We start from the raw sequence: 17772 nt of genomic DNA, 5'->3' as shown, positions 1-17772 counted from the left end.
CTGGTGCACATTGCACGACGGCCTGCTCTGCAACGACGCCGCTGATCACAGGATTGAGAGAGCAGCAACGACTGCAAGGCACAGCGAGTCTGATCAAGGAGAGGAGAGTAGAAGACCTGGTTTCGAGGGAGCGTCATGCGACAGCAAGCACAGATGTTCGTGTCTCGCAACGACCAAGCAATGCACCTGTCGCCATAGCAATCAGATCCACGTCGGAAATGCTTGTATCTGGTGACAGGTGTTGGCGTGGACGACATGTTGTGGCGTTGAATTAGCCTGCGTCCAAGCTTCAGGCTGGAAGCCACCCAGAAGCTGTCAGATGATGGGATTGCTCAGTCTTTTCTTGACATTCGATTGGCTAGAGTTGTCTGCACACTGCTGCCAGATGTTCACGCGCCCAGAGCAATTGTCATCTTCTTATCGTCTTTCTCGGCTTCATCAGCCAACTGTACCATCGTTATTGCTCATAGACTTGCCTCCAGGCGCGGGGGTTTTCAAGAATTTAAAAGAAATTTCAACGAGCTGAAACGATGCGCCATCTTTTCTGGGTACGCTCCCTGTGCCGGAGCAATTCCTGCTTAAAAGTTACCTCTCTTGCCCATTTGTCCCTAATCAGGAGCGCACGATATTGAGCCGTTAGTCGAATGATCTATCAACATCAGCTTGTGGTGCGACAACATCAGCCCCCGTCCGAGACTGATCTCACTAGAGAAACCGCCTGCGCTGTGCATAGGGACCGATCTCAACCATCGACAAGGAATTCTGCGGGCATTCAATAGGTCTCGGATTCACATTGTGAAGGGTCTTAGCATTGCCGGGCTCCGTATTAATGTATACATTGCTTGCTTGATCTCTTGTAGTCGTTCTTTGAGATCTGGAAGAACCGTGCGCTGGTGTGTGAGTATCGGATGAGACGCACGATGCCAACCGGAATTCTGCTGATCATGAGGAGGATTGGCTCTTGTGAAGAATGACATTAAAAACCAGAATTAGTGGATTCCACGTCAAACATATGGGCTGTGTATCAAGAAGGAATACACCTGCTTTGAAAAAGAGGTTCGCTAGGTACGGCTGGTGACCTTCTGTCAGGCCTGGACGCCGGAAAATCTTCCTGTCTTTCAGCATGCTATTCATCGTCGCAGGCAATAGCACCAGACAGATCTACGCGATTGAGGGGCCTCATTAAAGAGAGACCATTTCGCGATACTGTGAGGGAGGTGCTTTTCCATGTTGGAATGAGCAACAGAAGTACGCGTTGCACTTGTACAACGAGACTATTGTTGCTTGCGGAAAGATATTCGATTGCTGAGCTCCGTATACGGTTGTACAGGCTTCAGCGTCTGTGTCCTCTTCCTCTTTCCCCATTTTCCGATTGATTCTAGCATGAGGCATCTCGACGACCATCGAGAGGGGAGATGCGCAGAAGATCATTCACATATTGGGACGGGCAAAGGACGTTGTCTTGCAGCTCGGCGCCCGTGAAGTGGCAGCGTTAGGGTTGGTCAGAGATGACCAAGATCTTATACTCTCAACTGTTGGAGTGCAATGAAGCACAAAAAGGTGAAGAGGCAAGTTGACGATCTGTAGGGCCGAGAGAGCGGCCTCACGTAGAAAAATAGAGAAGTCTGACAGTACATATTCCTCAAAATCTGCCCCGAAAGGTTGGCGCATTCGGCGTCGGACACATCATAATGTTCCCCAAGGCCAAGTCGACCGCCAGCATTGCTCGACCTCCAAGCGCAGGCAGTACCAGCAATCTCACAAATTGCCAATCCGACACACCTCACGACTTTGCGCTACATATTCACATACAAAATCCTCCAAGAATACGATCGGTCTGTCACCTCGGCCACTCCTCCGCCAGAACGCTTTGTGAACACATTGCCTGCACCTCCGGCCCTCTCCCTGTAACTAGCTGCCCATCATGGCAGACCGTTTCCCTTCAATTGAGGACATTGATGCTGGTAAGTTCAAGATGGTGCTCCATATACTCTAGATACCTCTGTTGACGGATACTAATGCCTGGTACAGGAGAGACAGACGTCCGACCCGACTCCACAGCGCAAGGCAGCTTTCTCGAGCGAGAACGAGCCCTCTTAGGTGAAGACGCTGATCTCTTTGCTGCCAACGACAAGCCCGGCGCCGCTACCGTAGAAGACGGTGATGACGACCTTCTCGGCGGCGATGACGGCGATTACACATCTGCCCCGGCGCAGCCATCAAGCGGAGCGCAGGACGATCTGAATGACTTCGAGAGTTCTTTCCCTGCCATTGACACACGAAATGATGTATGGCTTGCCCTTTCCCTACAGGGACCCTTGGTTGTGTGGTTATGAGGACGTGGTGGCTGACACTCATGCGCGCAGAACATCGGACCCGGCGGCACCATCACAGACTCCGCAACCCCTTTTCACGGGGGCTACACGAACTACACAGCGCCTTCACAAGAGGAAGAGACCGAGCCGATTCGAGCATGGCGAGCCAAGAGAGACGCGGACATAGCCCGCCGAGACGAAGCCTCCCAGCGCAAGAAGGAAGAAACCATTTCTACGGCACAGAAAGATATTGATTCGTTCTACGAATCCTACAACCGCAAAGTCGACAAGCAGAAGGCTCAGACCGCGAAGGAGGCGGAGGAATTCCTCGCGAAGAGAGAAGACACAACGGCAGGAGGCACGGCTTGGGAACGAATTGCGAAACTTGTAGACTTGAGTGGAAAGGGTCAGCAAGGCGGCGGAGATGGCTCCTCAAAGAAGAGAATGCGCGAATTACTGTTGAGCCTGAAGGCCGACAAGGACGCGCCAGGTGCCTCGGGCGTCTAAGTTTCCGACTCACATCCATGATGAGTACTATGAGGGAGAAGAGCACTGGCCATTCGCCTACCATCAGTCATGCTTCGAACCCATAGAAGGTTGGGGAGTTGGGTCCTGCGGCTGTCGTGCTCGATATCTTTTGGGCCATTTGCCGGGACGGGCAAGCCGATCTGCGGCCTTCGAAGAGACACATTCGGATTATTATGCGGGAAAAGGTCTACACCGGCATGGTAGAGTACGATAATGACTGGTAACATTCAATGCATGGCTCTGCACTACTTGCACATCGTAAACCCAATAAGAAGCTCTGGATAACGCTGAGCCGATGCAGCTCCAAGTCCTTGAGCTGCAGGCCCTAACTCGTCATCCTCCAAGTAGAAACTCCTGAGTCATCGCCGAGACTCATGATTCGTACCTCATGCGCCGTAGAATAGATCGTGGTGCAAACTCCTAGCAGAAAATCCTGATTCCGTCTCTCCCAAACGCCTGTGGTCGGTATCTGAAGCTTCGAACAAACTGTGATCCCTAGCGATTGCGTTTTGGTAAACGTTTGCGCGGCCCGGTTGGGTGTAAGGCAGTCATGTGCGCAAAATCATCGACGAGCCGACTGAGGTTAGCCGCTGCTCGGTCGACGCGGTCAGCTGGAGACACTGGAGCTGCAACATCTTCTGTCTGCACTGCTTCGTCCTGAGATGATCTTTCCTCCTGGCCATTGGCGTCACTCTGGGTCTCCCAATTTGCTATGTTGTTATGGGCCACGCTGAGGACGCAGCCTCCACAGCTTCTGTATTTTGTGAGATCTCCAGCTTCTGAAACGTTATGCTCCAGCCAGGTCTGCAGCGCCCGATAGCCCTGCGATTCAGCGACAAGGTACGCCATTTGGATGTGGTCAACTACGAACTGGTCCAGGGGTCGTCTGATTCCAGCCAAGGTATGGGGCTCGACGACACCGAGCAGGTTCGATGCAGGGATGCCCATGCCAGGCATTCCGTCGATGAGCTTGATCAACTGATTGGCAATCGTAAGCTCACGGTCGTTCATGGTCAACAACTCGTGGATACTCTTGTCTGCGGTGCGACTTAGAGGTGGCGGCATCTTGCTGCTCGAGGCGACGGTGGGAAGGCAGGGGCTTGACACAGCGTCTGAGGCTTCGGAGGTAGTCGATAGGCGTCTGTCGTCTTGACTGATGCTGCTTCTCTCCTGCGAAGCTCTCTTCATGTGGCGGGCATAAGAGGTATCGCCTGCGATAATCTTCTGGATGCTCGGTACATTCACTGGAACCTGGGCAAGCCGCGCAAAACGCTCGAAATAACTTTCTGTATTCCCACCAGCGCCAAGCTTCTCTTTCACCATTGCCATGAATTCAGCCGGATCGCAGAGTACTTTCTCCGGGCGGTCAGAAAACATCATGGGTAGGTCGTGCAATTTGATTTCATTCTCTTCGACCCGAGCCCACAGAGACTTCGGTGGCTCCTTTCGAAGACTCAAGAAAGAGTTGAGTTCAGAGAAGTCGCGATTGAGCTGGGCTTTCAGCTTCACCAGACGCGTGGCGTGATCCTGATCTTTTTGAGCGCATTCGCATTTGCGTCCAGTGTTGCGTTTGTCCAAGCATTTGAGATGTGGGACCAACTTCAGCGCAACGTCCCAGTCACTGTCAACAAGCAAGGAGAGCTTGATGCCGCGAGGGAAGTCTTGGGATGATGTTCGGGCCATTGCATGAAGCTCCTCCATGGTGCTCAGTCTCAGCAACTGATTCTCTTTTCCAAATCGTGGGACTGGCGCAGGAAGCGGTTGCGAATTCTCTGCGTTCAGTGCTTGGATGCGAGCTTTACAGACATGTTGCGGCGAGCACCGATAACGGGAGTCCTGGCACATGTGATGGAATGGAGACAGGGTATCTTTCAGCTTGTCAATCTCGTCGGGGTCTTCATCATCGATGAGTATGCTAGAAATGAATGCTTCAAGCACACTCAAATTAGTCTCCGCCTGGGTGGGGTCTGCGATCTCGAGCACGAATGTCGATACAATACTGACAACGTCAGCAGCGATAATCGAGAGTGCCATAGGATCATCGACTGTAATCTGAAAGACAAGCACTGCAAAGAGGTCCGCGATGCTCTGGATGATGAAACTGAATGAGTGGAACCATTCACGGTTTTGGCCAGAGTCGTAATGGTCGAACAGGTTTCTGAGCGTCATCATATTGCTTTTGGTGCTTTCGAAATCGGCTCGGATCTGGTAGCTAAGACGTTGCGCTATGATGATGGCGGTCATTGCAGGACAAGCTCCAATTTGCTGGTATCTCAAGACTGTGTCTTGCAACTTGTCCTGTCCTGAGGAAGCAGCAAGCCTCATGTTGGCATGATAGAACTGTTTCCCGGCGATCCAAGGCTCAAAGCGGAACTTATGCAAGGTGTGACGGTGGGCGATCGCATGAAAAACATCCCAGATACCTTCCTCAAGGTGCTTATAGATATATCCCACTACGTGCATACGCACCTTGCCTCGATCTGCCACTTGGGGAGTGTCAAGAAATCTCAGAAAAGCATTCCAAGACTCCAAGCTTAGCTTTCTACCTGTCAATAGATAGCCAGTATCGAGCATTGCTTTTGATCCCAGTACTTGTGAGAGAGCCGGTTTGTCGGCGGCGGCGCTCTTATTCCGCTTGGCCTCGTGTGCAGCAACAAATTTAGTCATAGATTCCTCGACTTTGGCTGTTGCTTGCGCCAGGGCTTCCGGGTGATTTTTCTTCTGAATTCTCTTGATGGAGTCTTTGAACATGTCAAGAGTCACCAGATAATTTTCGGGCTTGTTGTGGGCGGTCGAGATCACAAGCGACGTGATTCTTCCGGAGACTTGAGTGACATTGTCAATACCCGCGACCTCGTCGACAAAGCACTTAACTGTGCGATGGAAGACCAGCTCATTGATCGCATTGTCGAGGATGAGATCAGATAGTGGTGGTATAGGGGACTTTAGAATAGCCTTTGTTTTGATCTTCTTCAGCGCTGCCTGAATATTTGTGGGTGTATCATTGGCCATCCTTTCAATCATCTTTGCCATATCTTTCTTCGCGGCATCTTCCACCTTGATACATTCGAGGTTCGCCTTGACGGTGTCTTCGTCCAGGTTCAATGCAGGGTCGATCGCCGCGGAAGGAGTGCTTGACGCTTGCATTTTCGATCGTAGGTTCATCATGACTTCGACAACATTGTTGCAAGGCCTAGTCTTTCCGTCTCCTGTAGTGACATCGATGGTGAATCCTCCAGCATTCTGTTTGGAGAGCATCTGTTCGAGGGCGCGCAATGACTTTTGAAGGACAGGAGACATTGGACCACTGAACTCCAGGACGGCACGAAGGTCCGCGATGGCTGTCTGGACGTCTCGAGGATCAGAGGCACCGAAGAAACCCTTCATGACGTTCATTGCTTGCGAGAAAGCATCTGAATTTGTAAAAGCCATAGTGGTTTGAAGGACACTCGATGGATTTGCAGGATTCGCATGATTTGATTGATGAAATTGTGAAAAAGCAGGGTCGACATCGAGAATCATTTTCCGGAATTCGTTATTCTTTTTCTCGGCGTCCGCCATTTCTGAATTAGCCTGGTCCAACTTTGCGCGAGCAACTGCGGGTGAGACTTTGCCTGAGTTCACGTCGTGTCGAATCTTGTCCAGTCTTCCACGTATCCGCCGGACGATATGTTCATTCTCTCTGGCAGCCTCCAGGATGGCGTTTTTCTTGGGGTCAGAAAGGGCGTCCTGCGAAGCAAGCATATCCAATGTCGCTTGCTTCACAGAACCAAGTCGGTCGGCTTTGCCTGAATGGGAGCCCTTATTACTGTTGGCCATGCCTTTGTCAGGCAAAACACACTTCCGTTCCCTTGAAGTATGTTCATCATCCTCTTTCTTGACGCGAGACAGCTCAATGTCTCTTTGTTTGCGCAACGCATTTTGCATCCTTTCCGATTTTTCCGATTTGATCCTGGTCTGATAGTATTTGATCGTATCCATCTCCATCCAAGAAACCCCCACTGTCTTTGCTCGCCGGCATATCTCATGTCGACAAGCATGTTTACGGGCGGATGCTTTCTCGGGTGTTGTTTCAAGATCTCCATCCAAGCAGCATGAGTACGTCCCGACAAATTTTTGATCGCCTCCCGATGGACCTATGAAGTAGTTGTTCACAGGCGTATCACTCTTGTCGAGAAGAGCCCGTTGTGTCTGGTGCCGGGAGGATTTTTGCTCTAGCTCGATTTTCTCTGTCTCGAGCCTCGCTCTCTCGTGTAGTAATTCATTGTAAGTCCGTATATCCTCCTCGGCCCAGCCATCGACATTGTGTCCATCTGCGGCCTTGAGAGAAGAGCTGGGTTTAGGCGCATAGAGAGCCTCCGGAAAGGTGTCACCTGCGCGGCCGCCATTTGCCGATGGTAGGCTTTTGCCTTTTGGTTTGCCCATCGTTTCAGACTGCTCCTTGCTCGGCAGTGCTGATAGCCACAATTGGCGACTGCTGTCTAGAGCTGGTGATGGCGAGTTCACCTTAAGAACAAGACGACGATGAGGTGTCCTCGATGAACGATAAGCTCAAACCGAAGAACCCTTCAGCAGCAAATCTGTTGTAGCTGGATTCTTAGCGGGGTCGTGTATATAAGGACTCTCGACACCCGCCACCCCGCCCGCTCAGTGGCTTGAACAAGATCCTCACCACAGTCAAGGAATTTGCATCACGATCTGATGGCGATAGAGAACATGGCCCGGAGCAAGGCGACTGCATCGTTATGAGAAAGAGCACTGCAAGGCCACAAGTCGAGGACAGTCTAGCAGTTAATGTTCTGAAGGGTGATGTCGTGATTCATTCGGCTGAGACGATCAGAAGGTCTGTCAAAGTTCAGGCTTCGTACAGCACAGCGGCGCCGGAAAGAAGTATTCTAACTCTACATCCCTCACGTCTCTCTTGAGACGGGGTTTGATGAAACGATTGCGACAAGAGTCACTGGAAATGAAGATCGGGCAGGAGCTGAGGCTAGAATCCAAGACAAATCAAACACCTGCCAAATTCTGAATGGTGCTTCAGGTGAGTTAGACGATCACGTGCCTATCTTGGCTCGGTGACGGTGTTTCTTTATTCCGTCCATGCACCACGAAAAATCGGCTGCTTCGTCCACAAAGGTGACAACTCAAAGACAAACGGCGTTGATGGAGTAAGCAAGCTGATGCCCGAATTCTGAGACATGGCAAGCGAGTCATCTCTTGCCACTGACGGCCAGCATCTAGACAATCAGATCGCTCAAGTAATTCAGGCTTCTTCAAAGCATGACCTCGGCGCTCTAGAAAAATGTGTTAACGAATACTCATTCCGCGACTGCAAGGTTGTGGATATCCAAGAGCCTGCCACTGGCTTCTCGCCACTCCATGCAGCCATTGCTTCGTGCAGATCATCAGCTAATGGGGAGGTTAGTGAGGTTGCATATCAACAAGACGCTGCGATCTCAGTAATTAGGTTTCTGTTGGAGAATGGAGCAATATGGAATCAGCTAGACCAGCATGATGAAACGCCAGGCTGTCTTGCATATCGTTTGGGCTTGATGGATGTCTACCAGCTCATGGTAGACGCTGGAGTACGAGCGGAAATGATACTGAGTCGACTGGAGGAGTACGAGAGGATGGAAGATGAAGAAGGAGAAGAAAGAGAAGAAGAAGAAGAAGCGGAGGGAGAGGAGGAGCGTGCGAACCTCGATGGTCAAATTGACAACGGTCAGTCTCAAGACGCCGACGGAAAGGAGGCTCTCGTCCAGCGACAAGACGTTAATGGCTCAACTTATCTGTCATCTGCACTTTCACTTACCAGCAACAGGCTCATGGACGAGCAGCAGAACGGGGTGATGATGGCATGGGAAAGTGACATCATGAAAGAGTCTGCTTCTGCTCTTCTACCGGAGCCAGGTCTCAAGATTTTGAACATTGGCTTCGGAATGGGTATCATCGATGCACACATCCAGCAAAATCCGAATAAACCAGCAAGTCACCACATTGTCGAAGCTCATCCAAATGTGCTCGAGGACATGGACAGCAAAGCATGGGCGGATAAAGCTGGCGTCGTGGTCCACCGTGGGAAATGGCAAGATGTCCTCCCACGATTGGCTGCTGAAGGTGAAATGTTCGACGCCATCTATTTCGACACGTTTGCCGAGTCCTATTCTGAATTTCGTGAATTCTTCTCCGAGCAAGTCATGGCGCTCCTGGATCAAGGGGGCAAGTGGTCCTTCTTCAATGGCATGGGCGCAGATCGCCAAATCAGCTATGATGTCTATCAGAAAGTGGTCGAAATGGATTTATTCGAGGCTGGCTTCGATGTGGAATGGAAAGATGTCGAGCTGCCTAAGCTAGACCATGAGTGGGAAGGAGTGCGGCGGAAATACTGGAATATCGATCACTATCGGCTCCCAGTCTGCAAATTCATGGAATGATCGCGCGTTCGGACACCGAGGATCGGTATCATGTCATGAACTGCAATGAGCACAGTTTCAGTCATGTTCGGTCGACATCTGTGCTTGCTTCAGTCTCACTCCGTGTGCGAGAAGGCACCTTCTGGCATCTGCAGTATCTCTTCCATGCGACTACTGAAGCGGCGTACAGCACCCGGTTGCCTCCAATTCATCTGCCGCTGCGGCATGGGAGCGATCCGAAAGACATGACAATGACGCTGGAAGACCGGTCAAGGTTCCGAGAAGGAGGACGCATTTGGCGGACAGCTTGAAAGAAATCAATCGGAAACCCCACGTTGAAGATGCCGCATCTCATTATTAGAAGCCGGCAGGACGAGTCGAGTCGCCAATCCCGAATCGCAAGAAGAGCACTAACGTCTTTCCGGACAGAAGATGATCGTATCAATGATCTTGTGCCCACTGATCTCGGACAACGATGGCAGGTTGCCCAGGGTGAGTCGATACCTCTGGCGGTCTCGGGGCTGCAGTAGAAAGAGATCGGACTTGGCTCAGGATCTGAAGTGGTGCCAGTAGCAAGGACGAACATCCGTTGAATTACCTTAAGGTACCTGGTATACCAGTATCGCATGACCATGTCCGACCTTAGCTGCAGCAGGAACGTTTTGCTCAACAAGCGGCTCTCGATTTCGGCGGAGATTCCCCCGAGCTGCATTCTATTGCCCCGCATTGGCTTTCTCCTCGTCGGGATGCTCAGTCAGTCTACTCTGTTATTCTGCTCCACACTTGCTACGATTCAAGGACAATCAAAGGATCTTACGCGTAGACTTGCGGATGCGTAGCATGCTGCTCCTCCGCGTGTCCGGAGAGGGGGCTTGCCTCGGGTATCAACAATGGCGGGACAGCCCCGGACGCAGGCACATCACGTACACATCGAAGGATAAAAGCTTCAAGATGCGTGCGATCCCCAACTCATGCTGTTAGACCGACATAGCAAGTTGACCCAGACCAGACTGTACACTCACTTCCGTCAGTCCGACATTCTAGCTCAATCTAGTCGAAGGGCCACAAGTTCGCCAAATTCCCACGAAATGGTCAAACGGACAGCGATCGTCACCGGTTCATCGCGGGGCATGTACGATTCACCACCCCTGTCCTCATGCACATTCGCTCGCTAACACTATGCAGAGGTGAAGCCATCATCCGCCGCCTCGCCACCGAAGGATATGCCGTATGCGTAAACGACGTCTCCGCGAACAAAGCTGGCATCGACAAGCTAGTGTCCGAACTGAACGAGAAGCATGGCTCCGGCTCGGCCATTGGCGTCGTCGCCGACGTAACCTCCTCCTCCGAAGTGCAGGCCATGATAAAAGAGTCGGTAGACAAACTCGGACCACTCACAGTGATGGTCGCCAACGCTGGGATAGCCCAGGTCGCACCCGCACTCGACATCTCGGATGAAGATGTACAGCGCATGTTCAATGTGAACTTTATGGGCGTTTGGCTATGCTATACGCACGCAGCGCGGCAGATGATCGCCCAAGGACCCGTGCCGGAGGGTAGTAGCGGGTACAAGATCCTAGGCGCAGCGAGCATCGTGGCATTCAAACCATTCCCGCTGCTCGCGCATTACAGCGCGTCGAAGTGGGCGGTAAGGGGTCTGACGCAGGTGTTTGCCATGGAGATGGCGAGGCACAAGATCAATGTGAATGCCTATGCGCCAGGAATCGTGGGTACGGCGATGTGGGATTTGATTGATGAGAAGCTGGGCGAGGTCGAAGGCCGAGGGAAAGGCGAGTCACTCAAGAGATATTCGTCCGACTTGACTGCGCTGGGAAGGGTGAGTGTACCAGAGGATGTGGGTAACCCGGTGGGAGGGTTTTTATGCTCGAAGGACGCCGAATTCATCACCGGCCAGACGATAGTTATAGACGGTGGAATAATATTCACCTGATTGCTTCGCAGGCAATGCAAGAAGTGGAACCTACGAAGCCAGATGTGCAATGAATGATATTAGTATGATGAATGTTGAGAGAGTGCTCAATGTCCTCTCGAGGGTAAACAGTCGCTGCCCTGGTATTCACTACTTGCAGTGTCACCGGCACGTGTCCCCCAGTGATGCCAACTCAAGGCCAACGTTGATATGGTCATGCTTAAGGTAATGAAGAGAGATGAAGAGTAGTACTGCAATTCCGCCCATTTCAATTGAGCCTGATGTGCCCGCTCCACTATCATATCACCCGTCCCTTTCTAAACTGCCTCGTACGCCTCGCTCATGCTCCTGCTCCGCTTCTATGCATCTTCACTCAACCAGACAACTCCGTGACCACTCATTCGGTAGGTAGATTAAGATCTACTACTCAGCGTGGCCTTCTCCCTGCTTTGGCGGATACGTCTTCCCATCCGCTTCGACCGTCGGCTTGCAAGTGCACAATTCATCTTTTGGGACCGAATCCAAGACAGAAGGAATATGTTTTCCGCAACCCCACCATGTTGACTTCTCTATCGAAAAGATCAGTTGCCGGCACAGAGGACGACGGTCGCGCTGAAATAACACATACGGCAATTGGGACAAGTTCTTTTCATGCACATTTTGGGCGGTGGTTTGCGTAAATTCCTGTTATGGTGTCGGTTGTTTGCTTAAAAGGCTGGTCAAGATATGAGTAGCGAAGTGGGAGTAGTGTGTCGGTCTCGATTTTATGTTCGAGGTGAAGGTGAGTGAATGTAAGAATGGTGGTGGTCCGATTTTGAGGGCTCTTATACGAGACTGCCTGACACCTAGAGGTAACTCTATCGCCAACCCAAAGCGAGTCAACGTCACCCCCCGAAGTCTTACCTAAGGCTGAAACCCGTGCCTTCCTGAACCACTGTCCAGTGAAAGGTCTTTCCGCTTGAACTAACCAAGCCGGAAGGGTCCCTCCGTACCACATCGGCAGTGGAATGCGCTGGAACTGTTCAGAGCTGAATCCCGAGGTCGCCGATATCAGATCGCTACATTTTGGTGATTACATTTATATGGAGAATAGGGATGCCTGAAGCTTAGGATGGTTAACGTTCGATTCAGAAAGACTTTGGAACACGAGAGGATCTCGTCCTGCAGAAAATCAGAGAGTCATTAAAACAAACCACGGCCGTAAACATTCATCCATCACCTAACCAACATATCATGCACTGTCTGCAAGTAATCATCGCAGCATTAAGAAGCCTTTTCTTCGTATAACGCGTGCCTCATCCAATGTAAAGGAAGAAATTCGTTCATTAATCATCATCACAGCATGACGATGCCGATCCAGGACAGAACCAAAGCCGGCGCCATCAACGTTGAACATGCCGCCGCCCTTCTGCTGTCGCTCGTCTGCTCCGCATAGACACAAGCCCAACCAGAAATCTCCCCGCCGCTGCCGCAGTCATCAGGTTCCAAAGGCGCCTGCGATCCATCACACGAAGACCCTGATGTGCCTGGAGGACAGCACTTTTGCTTCTCCCATATCGCTTGATCCAACCACAAGGACCATCCGGCGGGACAGCAAGTTCCCCAAGTTGAACCCTCGTAGCTCGAGGAGAGAAAGCAATAGCCAGTCCGACAGAATGAATCTGTTGAAGGACTGGGGCAGCCGGACTGTCGCGCGACTATTCTTTGGTTGATTTGACTGCTAGGCTCGAGGATCTTGAGACCAAATACTGGCTCCGTAGAGTTGCAACCACTTATTGTGATCTCGGAAATCGCCGGATCGATGTTTGCTGTATCTGTAGGAAAAGCGACTGCTATGCTCGAGGCGAAAAGAGGGAGAGTGAGGTCAATGACTCGGGCTAGTCTCATGGTTCCATAAATCACAAGAAATATCGCGATGCACGGCTGTAAGCATGACACCCGAAAACTGCGAATTGAAAGATGATTGCCATAGCCTCGAGGTTCATGAGCATTGGCACAAGGCACGCTTCGGCTGATGACTAAGATGCCTTTGTCTCTTCCAACCTACGCAATTGGCCGCTCAAATCTTGGTACAATCGGGGCACCCAGCAGAGTAGTCGGACGTGAGAAGCAGACCACTTTCTTACATGAGCCTTGCTTGGATACTTCGAACTTCAGGTGACACTGCTTCCGGAGACTTCAATGTCAGTACCGCGGCGTCTTGAGCGATGGGTATCACGTCTTCGAGTGTGTACCCTTTCGCAAGCCCTGCGGCAATGACGCCTAACATTGTGTCACCAATGCCATTGACCGAGACAATCTCCTCCTGCTTCACTTCTCGAGATGGAGGAAACAAGCGCATATACACTCCACCAATCTCCGAGCTGTCTGACAGATTCCTTGAGAGTATGTAGGGCGCATACTCGGGACGCGTGAGGCGTTCGTCCATACGTCGGAGCAGGCTCATCAAAAGGCAACCCCTATGCCCCAGCTTCGTCACCAGGTTCGGAATTAGTGGTAAAAGCTGTATGCACTGTTGTGGAATACCCTCGTCCACCAAATCGGATCCAGCTATGGAAGCCAGTCGATCTCGAGAACCGGTACCTGCAAGGCCAAAGCTGTCAACCACCTTCCACCACTGCTCCGACTCAAACATCATCGCATCTCTGGCAGCATTGTAGATCGCGGTTAGCTCTATGCTGTTTGGAGAGGCAAGGCTGACGACGTGATTTGGCACAACCCCGCCCGTCATCATCACGTTGTTGGCTTTGTGGAACAGTCGAGCGGCCTTTGCAGTCGAGACAGGCTCGAAGGCTAGCATAGCTTTATGCGCCTTGGCCGCGGTGGAAATCGATGAGAGAATGGCCGGAGACCAATTAGCATCAGCAACAACCCATTTTGGTTTATTCTGGCTCATGATGGTCGTCCAGTATTCTAATGACTCCATTTCTGGTCGACCCAAAATTGACATATCTGCCATTGCCAGCACAAGATCCTTACTGCTATCGTTGACTGCAACATATTGCGCAGTCCGTGCGCCCTCTGTAGTCATAAGTTGTCGAATGTTCGTGGTTGTCAAGCCGCTTTGTCCAATGTGATCAAGAAGCGACGAACCGGCCAAGTCGTCCGCTACCACACTTGCCAAGGAGACTTTCGCCCCAGCCAGGTGTGCGGCCATGGCCACATTGCGACCGACTCCACCTGCGGACTGAGAAATGCTCGAAGGGTTCGAAGTGTGTAGAACAGGCGAAGGCAGCGTCGGAAAATCATCAAAGGGTTGATAATCACAGATCGTGTCGCTAGCGAGAGATCCGGCAACCAGTATATCTATCGGCTGGGTCTCTTGTGCCTGTGCTTGCGGCGATGGACTGTCTGCCATAGCTGAAGCAGCCTGCTTTGACGCTTCCATCTTGGATGTGCTTCCGAATTTTGTGACAACATTGTTCTCTCTGGCCACGGTCAATAACTGCTGTAAGGTGAAAGGGAGAAGTCTAACATGGCTCACCGCTGAGGTGCAGCACCATCACGCCGTTCAAGCTTTGCCAGTTCGACCGCGACTTTGGTACCGCGGACCACATTTGCCTCGACGAGTGCTTTGTTCGCCTTGACACTGGAACCCTGACTCAATTCCCTGATCCTCTTCAGGATGTAAGGCGTGTTAGCATTTCCGCGGATGCTCTTTTCCTCGGCCTCAGCAACAGCTTGGGAAATGATGGAGTCGATGTCCTGCTTTGGCATTGCTGAGTGCTCCGGAACTGGGTTGGCAAACAAGAGGCCGGACTGGACGGGAAATTGCGACTGCGCGTAAACAATAGCAGCCGCATCGGCTTCGTCAAGGATGACCTTTGGGCTTTTGACGCCGCTATCCCGCGAGAAGAACGCAGGAAAATCGACGTTGCCCTCCCTGCCGTCTGCAAACGTGCCGACTCCAACACCTTGAGTCTCGAGGTATTCCAGTGTTCGTGGGATATCGAGAAAGGATTTACACCCGGAGCTGATCACAGCGACCGGTGTTCTTCCCAGCTCTGTCAGATCCGCAGAGACATCCATAGACTTCTCGCCTCCTCGATGAACACCACCAAGTCCGCCGGTTGCGAAGATCTTGATGCCCGCGAGATGCGCAAGCACCATCGTCCCAGCAATTGTAGTTCCGCCATTGAGTCGCTGTCCTCTTAGACCCAGACCACCAATGAAGCCCAGATCTCGCCTTGATATCTTCCAAGTATTTTCACTTCCAGCTGTAGAGACAAGTTCTATGAGTTCCTCAGTTTGCATGCCGATGCGAGCCGTGCCATTGAGGATGCCAATTGTCGCAGGCACGCCGCCGTTTACGCGGACCAGAGATTCGAGATGCGACGATAACGCGACATTTTCAGGGTATGGAAAGCCTGGAAAGATATGAGCCTCGAATCGGATGCGACGTAGGCTCTATGTTGGCCGTTTACCATGGGTATAGATTGTCGTCTCTAACGCTACAACGGGCTTGCCCGTAGCGAGAGCATCTTGGACCTCCTCCGAGACTTGGAAGAGCTTGTCTTTGCCAGACAGACAGCGATGTTGGGTGATTGCTAGTCGCCGACAGCTACGACTGAGACTCTTGAAGCCCCAGGCTCTGTACAGAAGAGCCATCCTCGACCCAGGAATCCCTGGAGCATCAATGGGAATTGGTGAGATGGTACGAGTGCCGGAGAATCTCTTTTTCCGTACCCGGAACTTTCACAGCCTCATGCTCTCAATGGGTCACGATACAGTCTATCAATTAGTAACGACTCCGTCATGAATTGCTATCCTCATTTGAAGATTGTCCAGCTGCGGTGAAGTGAAGTGTCATCTATCACATGTGCAAAGTATGGCTGGCTATCGCTAAGACCTACGTGACCTCACTCGGCGCCTGACCGCCTGTTCAAAAGATTAATCATTTTTCGACCCTAGACAGCATGGAACAGCCTTGTCCTTGGTAATGAAGCAAAGGTGCGACCATAGTCAACCCGAAACTGCTCTCGGAAGGGTATAGCTGCTGCGGTCATTGACCGTCGAATCCAATCTCTCAACAAATCTTGTACCATCAACTCAGGCTCGCTTTGTCTGATAAGGTAGCCTCTTGCACCATGCGTCTCTACGCCATCGCCGACCTCCACTTGAGCTACAAACACAATAGAGAAGCATTGGATGAGCTGCAGCCCCACGACGAAGACAGCTTGATCATCTGTGGCGACGTCGGAGAGCGGCTTGAGCACCTTCAGGAAGCCTTTGAAATCACGACGAAACTATTCAAACAAGTGTTCTGGGTGCCCGGCAACCACGAATTGTACACGCTCCCTGGAGTCACCACCGAAGATGATCTGGACAAAGAACTAAGAGGAGAGTACAAATATCAGGAGTGTGTGAGAGTTGCAAATGAATGCGGCGTCATCACCCCAGAGGATGAGTTCGTCAAGTGGGAAGGAGAAGGCGGACCTTGCCTGATCTGTCCAATCTTCACACTCTACGACTACAGCTTTCGACCGGCCCACGTCACCAGAGAAAAGGCTCTTGACTGGGCCATTGAGCAGAACGTATATGCAACCGACGAAGCACTATTGCATCCCGACCCGTATCAAAGCCGAGACGAGTGGTGCACAGAACTCGTGTCCAAGACGGAAGAACGGCTGGAAAAAGCTGCTGCCAGGAACATCCCGCTCATCATCATCAACCATTGGCCACTGCGTGAGGACACAATCACCATACCCAGTATTCCAAGGTTCAGTCTGTGGTGTGGAACGAAGAAAACCGAGGACTGGCACAAGAAATTCAATGCCAAGGTTGTTGTCACGGGGCATCTCCACGTTCGAAGAACCGACTGGATCGACGGAGTCAGATTCGAAGAAGTGAGCTTGGGTTACCCTCGTCAGTGGCAGGCGGCAAAGGACAGAGGGCTGGATATCAATGACCTTCTTAGAGAGATCCTGCCGGGCATGCCCGATCCTGGAGACGGAAGAACCATTTGGCGGCGGTCTGGAGTTCCTTCCGACTGGACACGAACTTGACTTCACCCTCACCCTGCCTTGACGGTTCTACATTGGCACTCCAAACAGACCAGCCCGAACACGTACGACTTATTGGCTCTACACATTCGACAATAATGCTGCCAGAGTTGAGTCCAGCCCAAAGCACTCTCTCAGGCCACGTCGCCATTCTACAGCGTACATGTCGCACACCTTGCTGAATTTGATGCCTTTGTTCTTACAATGGACCCTTCACAATCACGCCCCAGGGGTCATACTCATGCAAGGAAACGCCAACTCCGTCATCAGGTCATGATTGCCTTCGGCCCAGAGACCGACGTGTCATCTACCTAGGCCCCAATTCCACAAAACGTCAAGCTTCCACGCAGCCCTCTTGGAGACTCCGACCGTCTTCTTCCGTCCACTATGCACGTCCGGATCAGTGCAGATACTCTCAAGGTGGATCTTACTGTGGAATGTCGATGAAGCGCTCCAGATTAAAAGGCCTGTAAGTCGGCTTATGCCTCTCGAGGATAGGATAGACAGGATAGAGCAAGATCTATAGACGGAAGTACACAAGACTCTCGGGTTCACTATGCAGGAATGTCATTTCATTGCCTCGC

The 17772-nt window shown here is 51.6% G+C and overlaps 6 protein-coding genes across 6 annotated transcripts; 4 read left to right on the top strand and 2 right to left on the bottom strand.

Moving 5' to 3' along the window:
• The first annotated feature begins 1736 nt into the window (after window positions 1-1736).
• PV05_11125 (uncharacterized protein) lies at window positions 1737-3099 on the top strand. The gene is made up of 3 exons (XM_013454577.1): window positions 1737-1964; window positions 2032-2288; window positions 2367-3099. Exons 1-3 carry the CDS (start codon window positions 1925-1927, stop codon window positions 2820-2822), a joined length of 753 nt encoding a protein of 250 aa, XP_013310031.1. The 5' UTR covers window positions 1737-1924; the 3' UTR covers window positions 2823-3099.
• Window positions 3052-7822, bottom strand: PV05_11124 (uncharacterized protein). Its single transcript, XM_013454576.1, has one exon. The coding sequence runs from the start codon at window positions 7266-7268 to the stop codon at window positions 3339-3341; it is 3930 nt and encodes a 1309-aa protein (XP_013310030.1). The 5' UTR covers window positions 7269-7822; the 3' UTR covers window positions 3052-3338.
• Window positions 7823-8041: 219 nt separating this feature from the next.
• Window positions 8042-9277, top strand: PV05_11123 (uncharacterized protein; the record flags this gene model as incomplete). Its single annotated transcript, XM_013454575.1, has 1 exon — window positions 8042-9277. One exon carries the CDS (start codon window positions 8042-8044, stop codon window positions 9275-9277), a length of 1236 nt encoding a protein of 411 aa, XP_013310029.1.
• Window positions 9278-10227: 950 nt separating this feature from the next.
• PV05_11122 (uncharacterized protein) lies at window positions 10228-11207 on the top strand (the record flags this gene model as incomplete). Its single annotated transcript, XM_013454574.1, has 2 exons — window positions 10228-10388; window positions 10442-11207. The coding sequence occupies 2 exons, from the start codon at window positions 10228-10230 to the stop codon at window positions 11205-11207; spliced, it is 927 nt and encodes a 308-aa protein (XP_013310028.1).
• Window positions 11208-12322: 1115 nt separating this feature from the next.
• PV05_11121 (uncharacterized protein) lies at window positions 12323-15794 on the bottom strand (the record flags this gene model as incomplete). Its single annotated transcript, XM_013454573.1, has 3 exons — window positions 12323-14614; window positions 14671-15553; window positions 15611-15794. 3 exons carry the CDS (start codon window positions 15792-15794, stop codon window positions 13309-13311), a joined length of 2373 nt encoding a protein of 790 aa, XP_013310027.1. The 3' UTR covers window positions 12323-13308.
• Window positions 15795-15938: 144 nt separating this feature from the next.
• Window positions 15939-17748, top strand: PV05_11120 (uncharacterized protein). Its single transcript, XM_013454572.1, has one exon. It carries the CDS (start codon window positions 16274-16276, stop codon window positions 17189-17191), a length of 918 nt encoding a protein of 305 aa, XP_013310026.1. The 5' UTR covers window positions 15939-16273; the 3' UTR covers window positions 17192-17748.
• The last annotated feature ends 24 nt before the right edge of the window (window positions 17749-17772 follow it).

This window comes from Exophiala xenobiotica, assembly GCF_000835505.1.
Source record: "Exophiala xenobiotica strain CBS 118157 unplaced genomic scaffold supercont1.7, whole genome shotgun sequence".
In the NCBI taxonomy this organism is placed as follows: domain Eukaryota; kingdom Fungi; phylum Ascomycota; class Eurotiomycetes; order Chaetothyriales; family Herpotrichiellaceae; genus Exophiala; species Exophiala xenobiotica.
Note: the sequence above shows the minus strand (reverse complement) of the source record. Positions and strands in the feature narration are given on the sequence as shown.

What these genes read in the sequence shown, in the direction of transcription:
- PV05_11125 (XM_013454577.1), top strand. Translation starts at nt 1,925, where the DNA reads ATGGCAGACCGTTTCCCTTCAATTGAGGACATTGATGCTG. An exon ending in AATTGAGGACATTGATGCTG is followed by an intron (nt 1,965 to 2,031) that starts GTAAGTTCAAGA and finishes TGCCTGGTACAG; the next exon opens with GAGAGACAGACGTCCGACCC. An exon ending in CCATTGACACACGAAATGAT is followed by an intron (nt 2,289 to 2,366) that starts GTATGGCTTGCC and finishes TCATGCGCGCAG; the next exon opens with AACATCGGACCCGGCGGCAC.
- PV05_11120 (XM_013454572.1), top strand. Translation starts at nt 16,274, where the DNA reads ATGCGTCTCTACGCCATCGCCGACCTCCACTTGAGCTACAAACACAAT.
- PV05_11124 (XM_013454576.1), bottom strand. Translation starts at nt 7,268, where the DNA reads ATGGGCAAACCAAAAGGCAAAAGCCTACCATCGGCAAATGGCGGCCGC.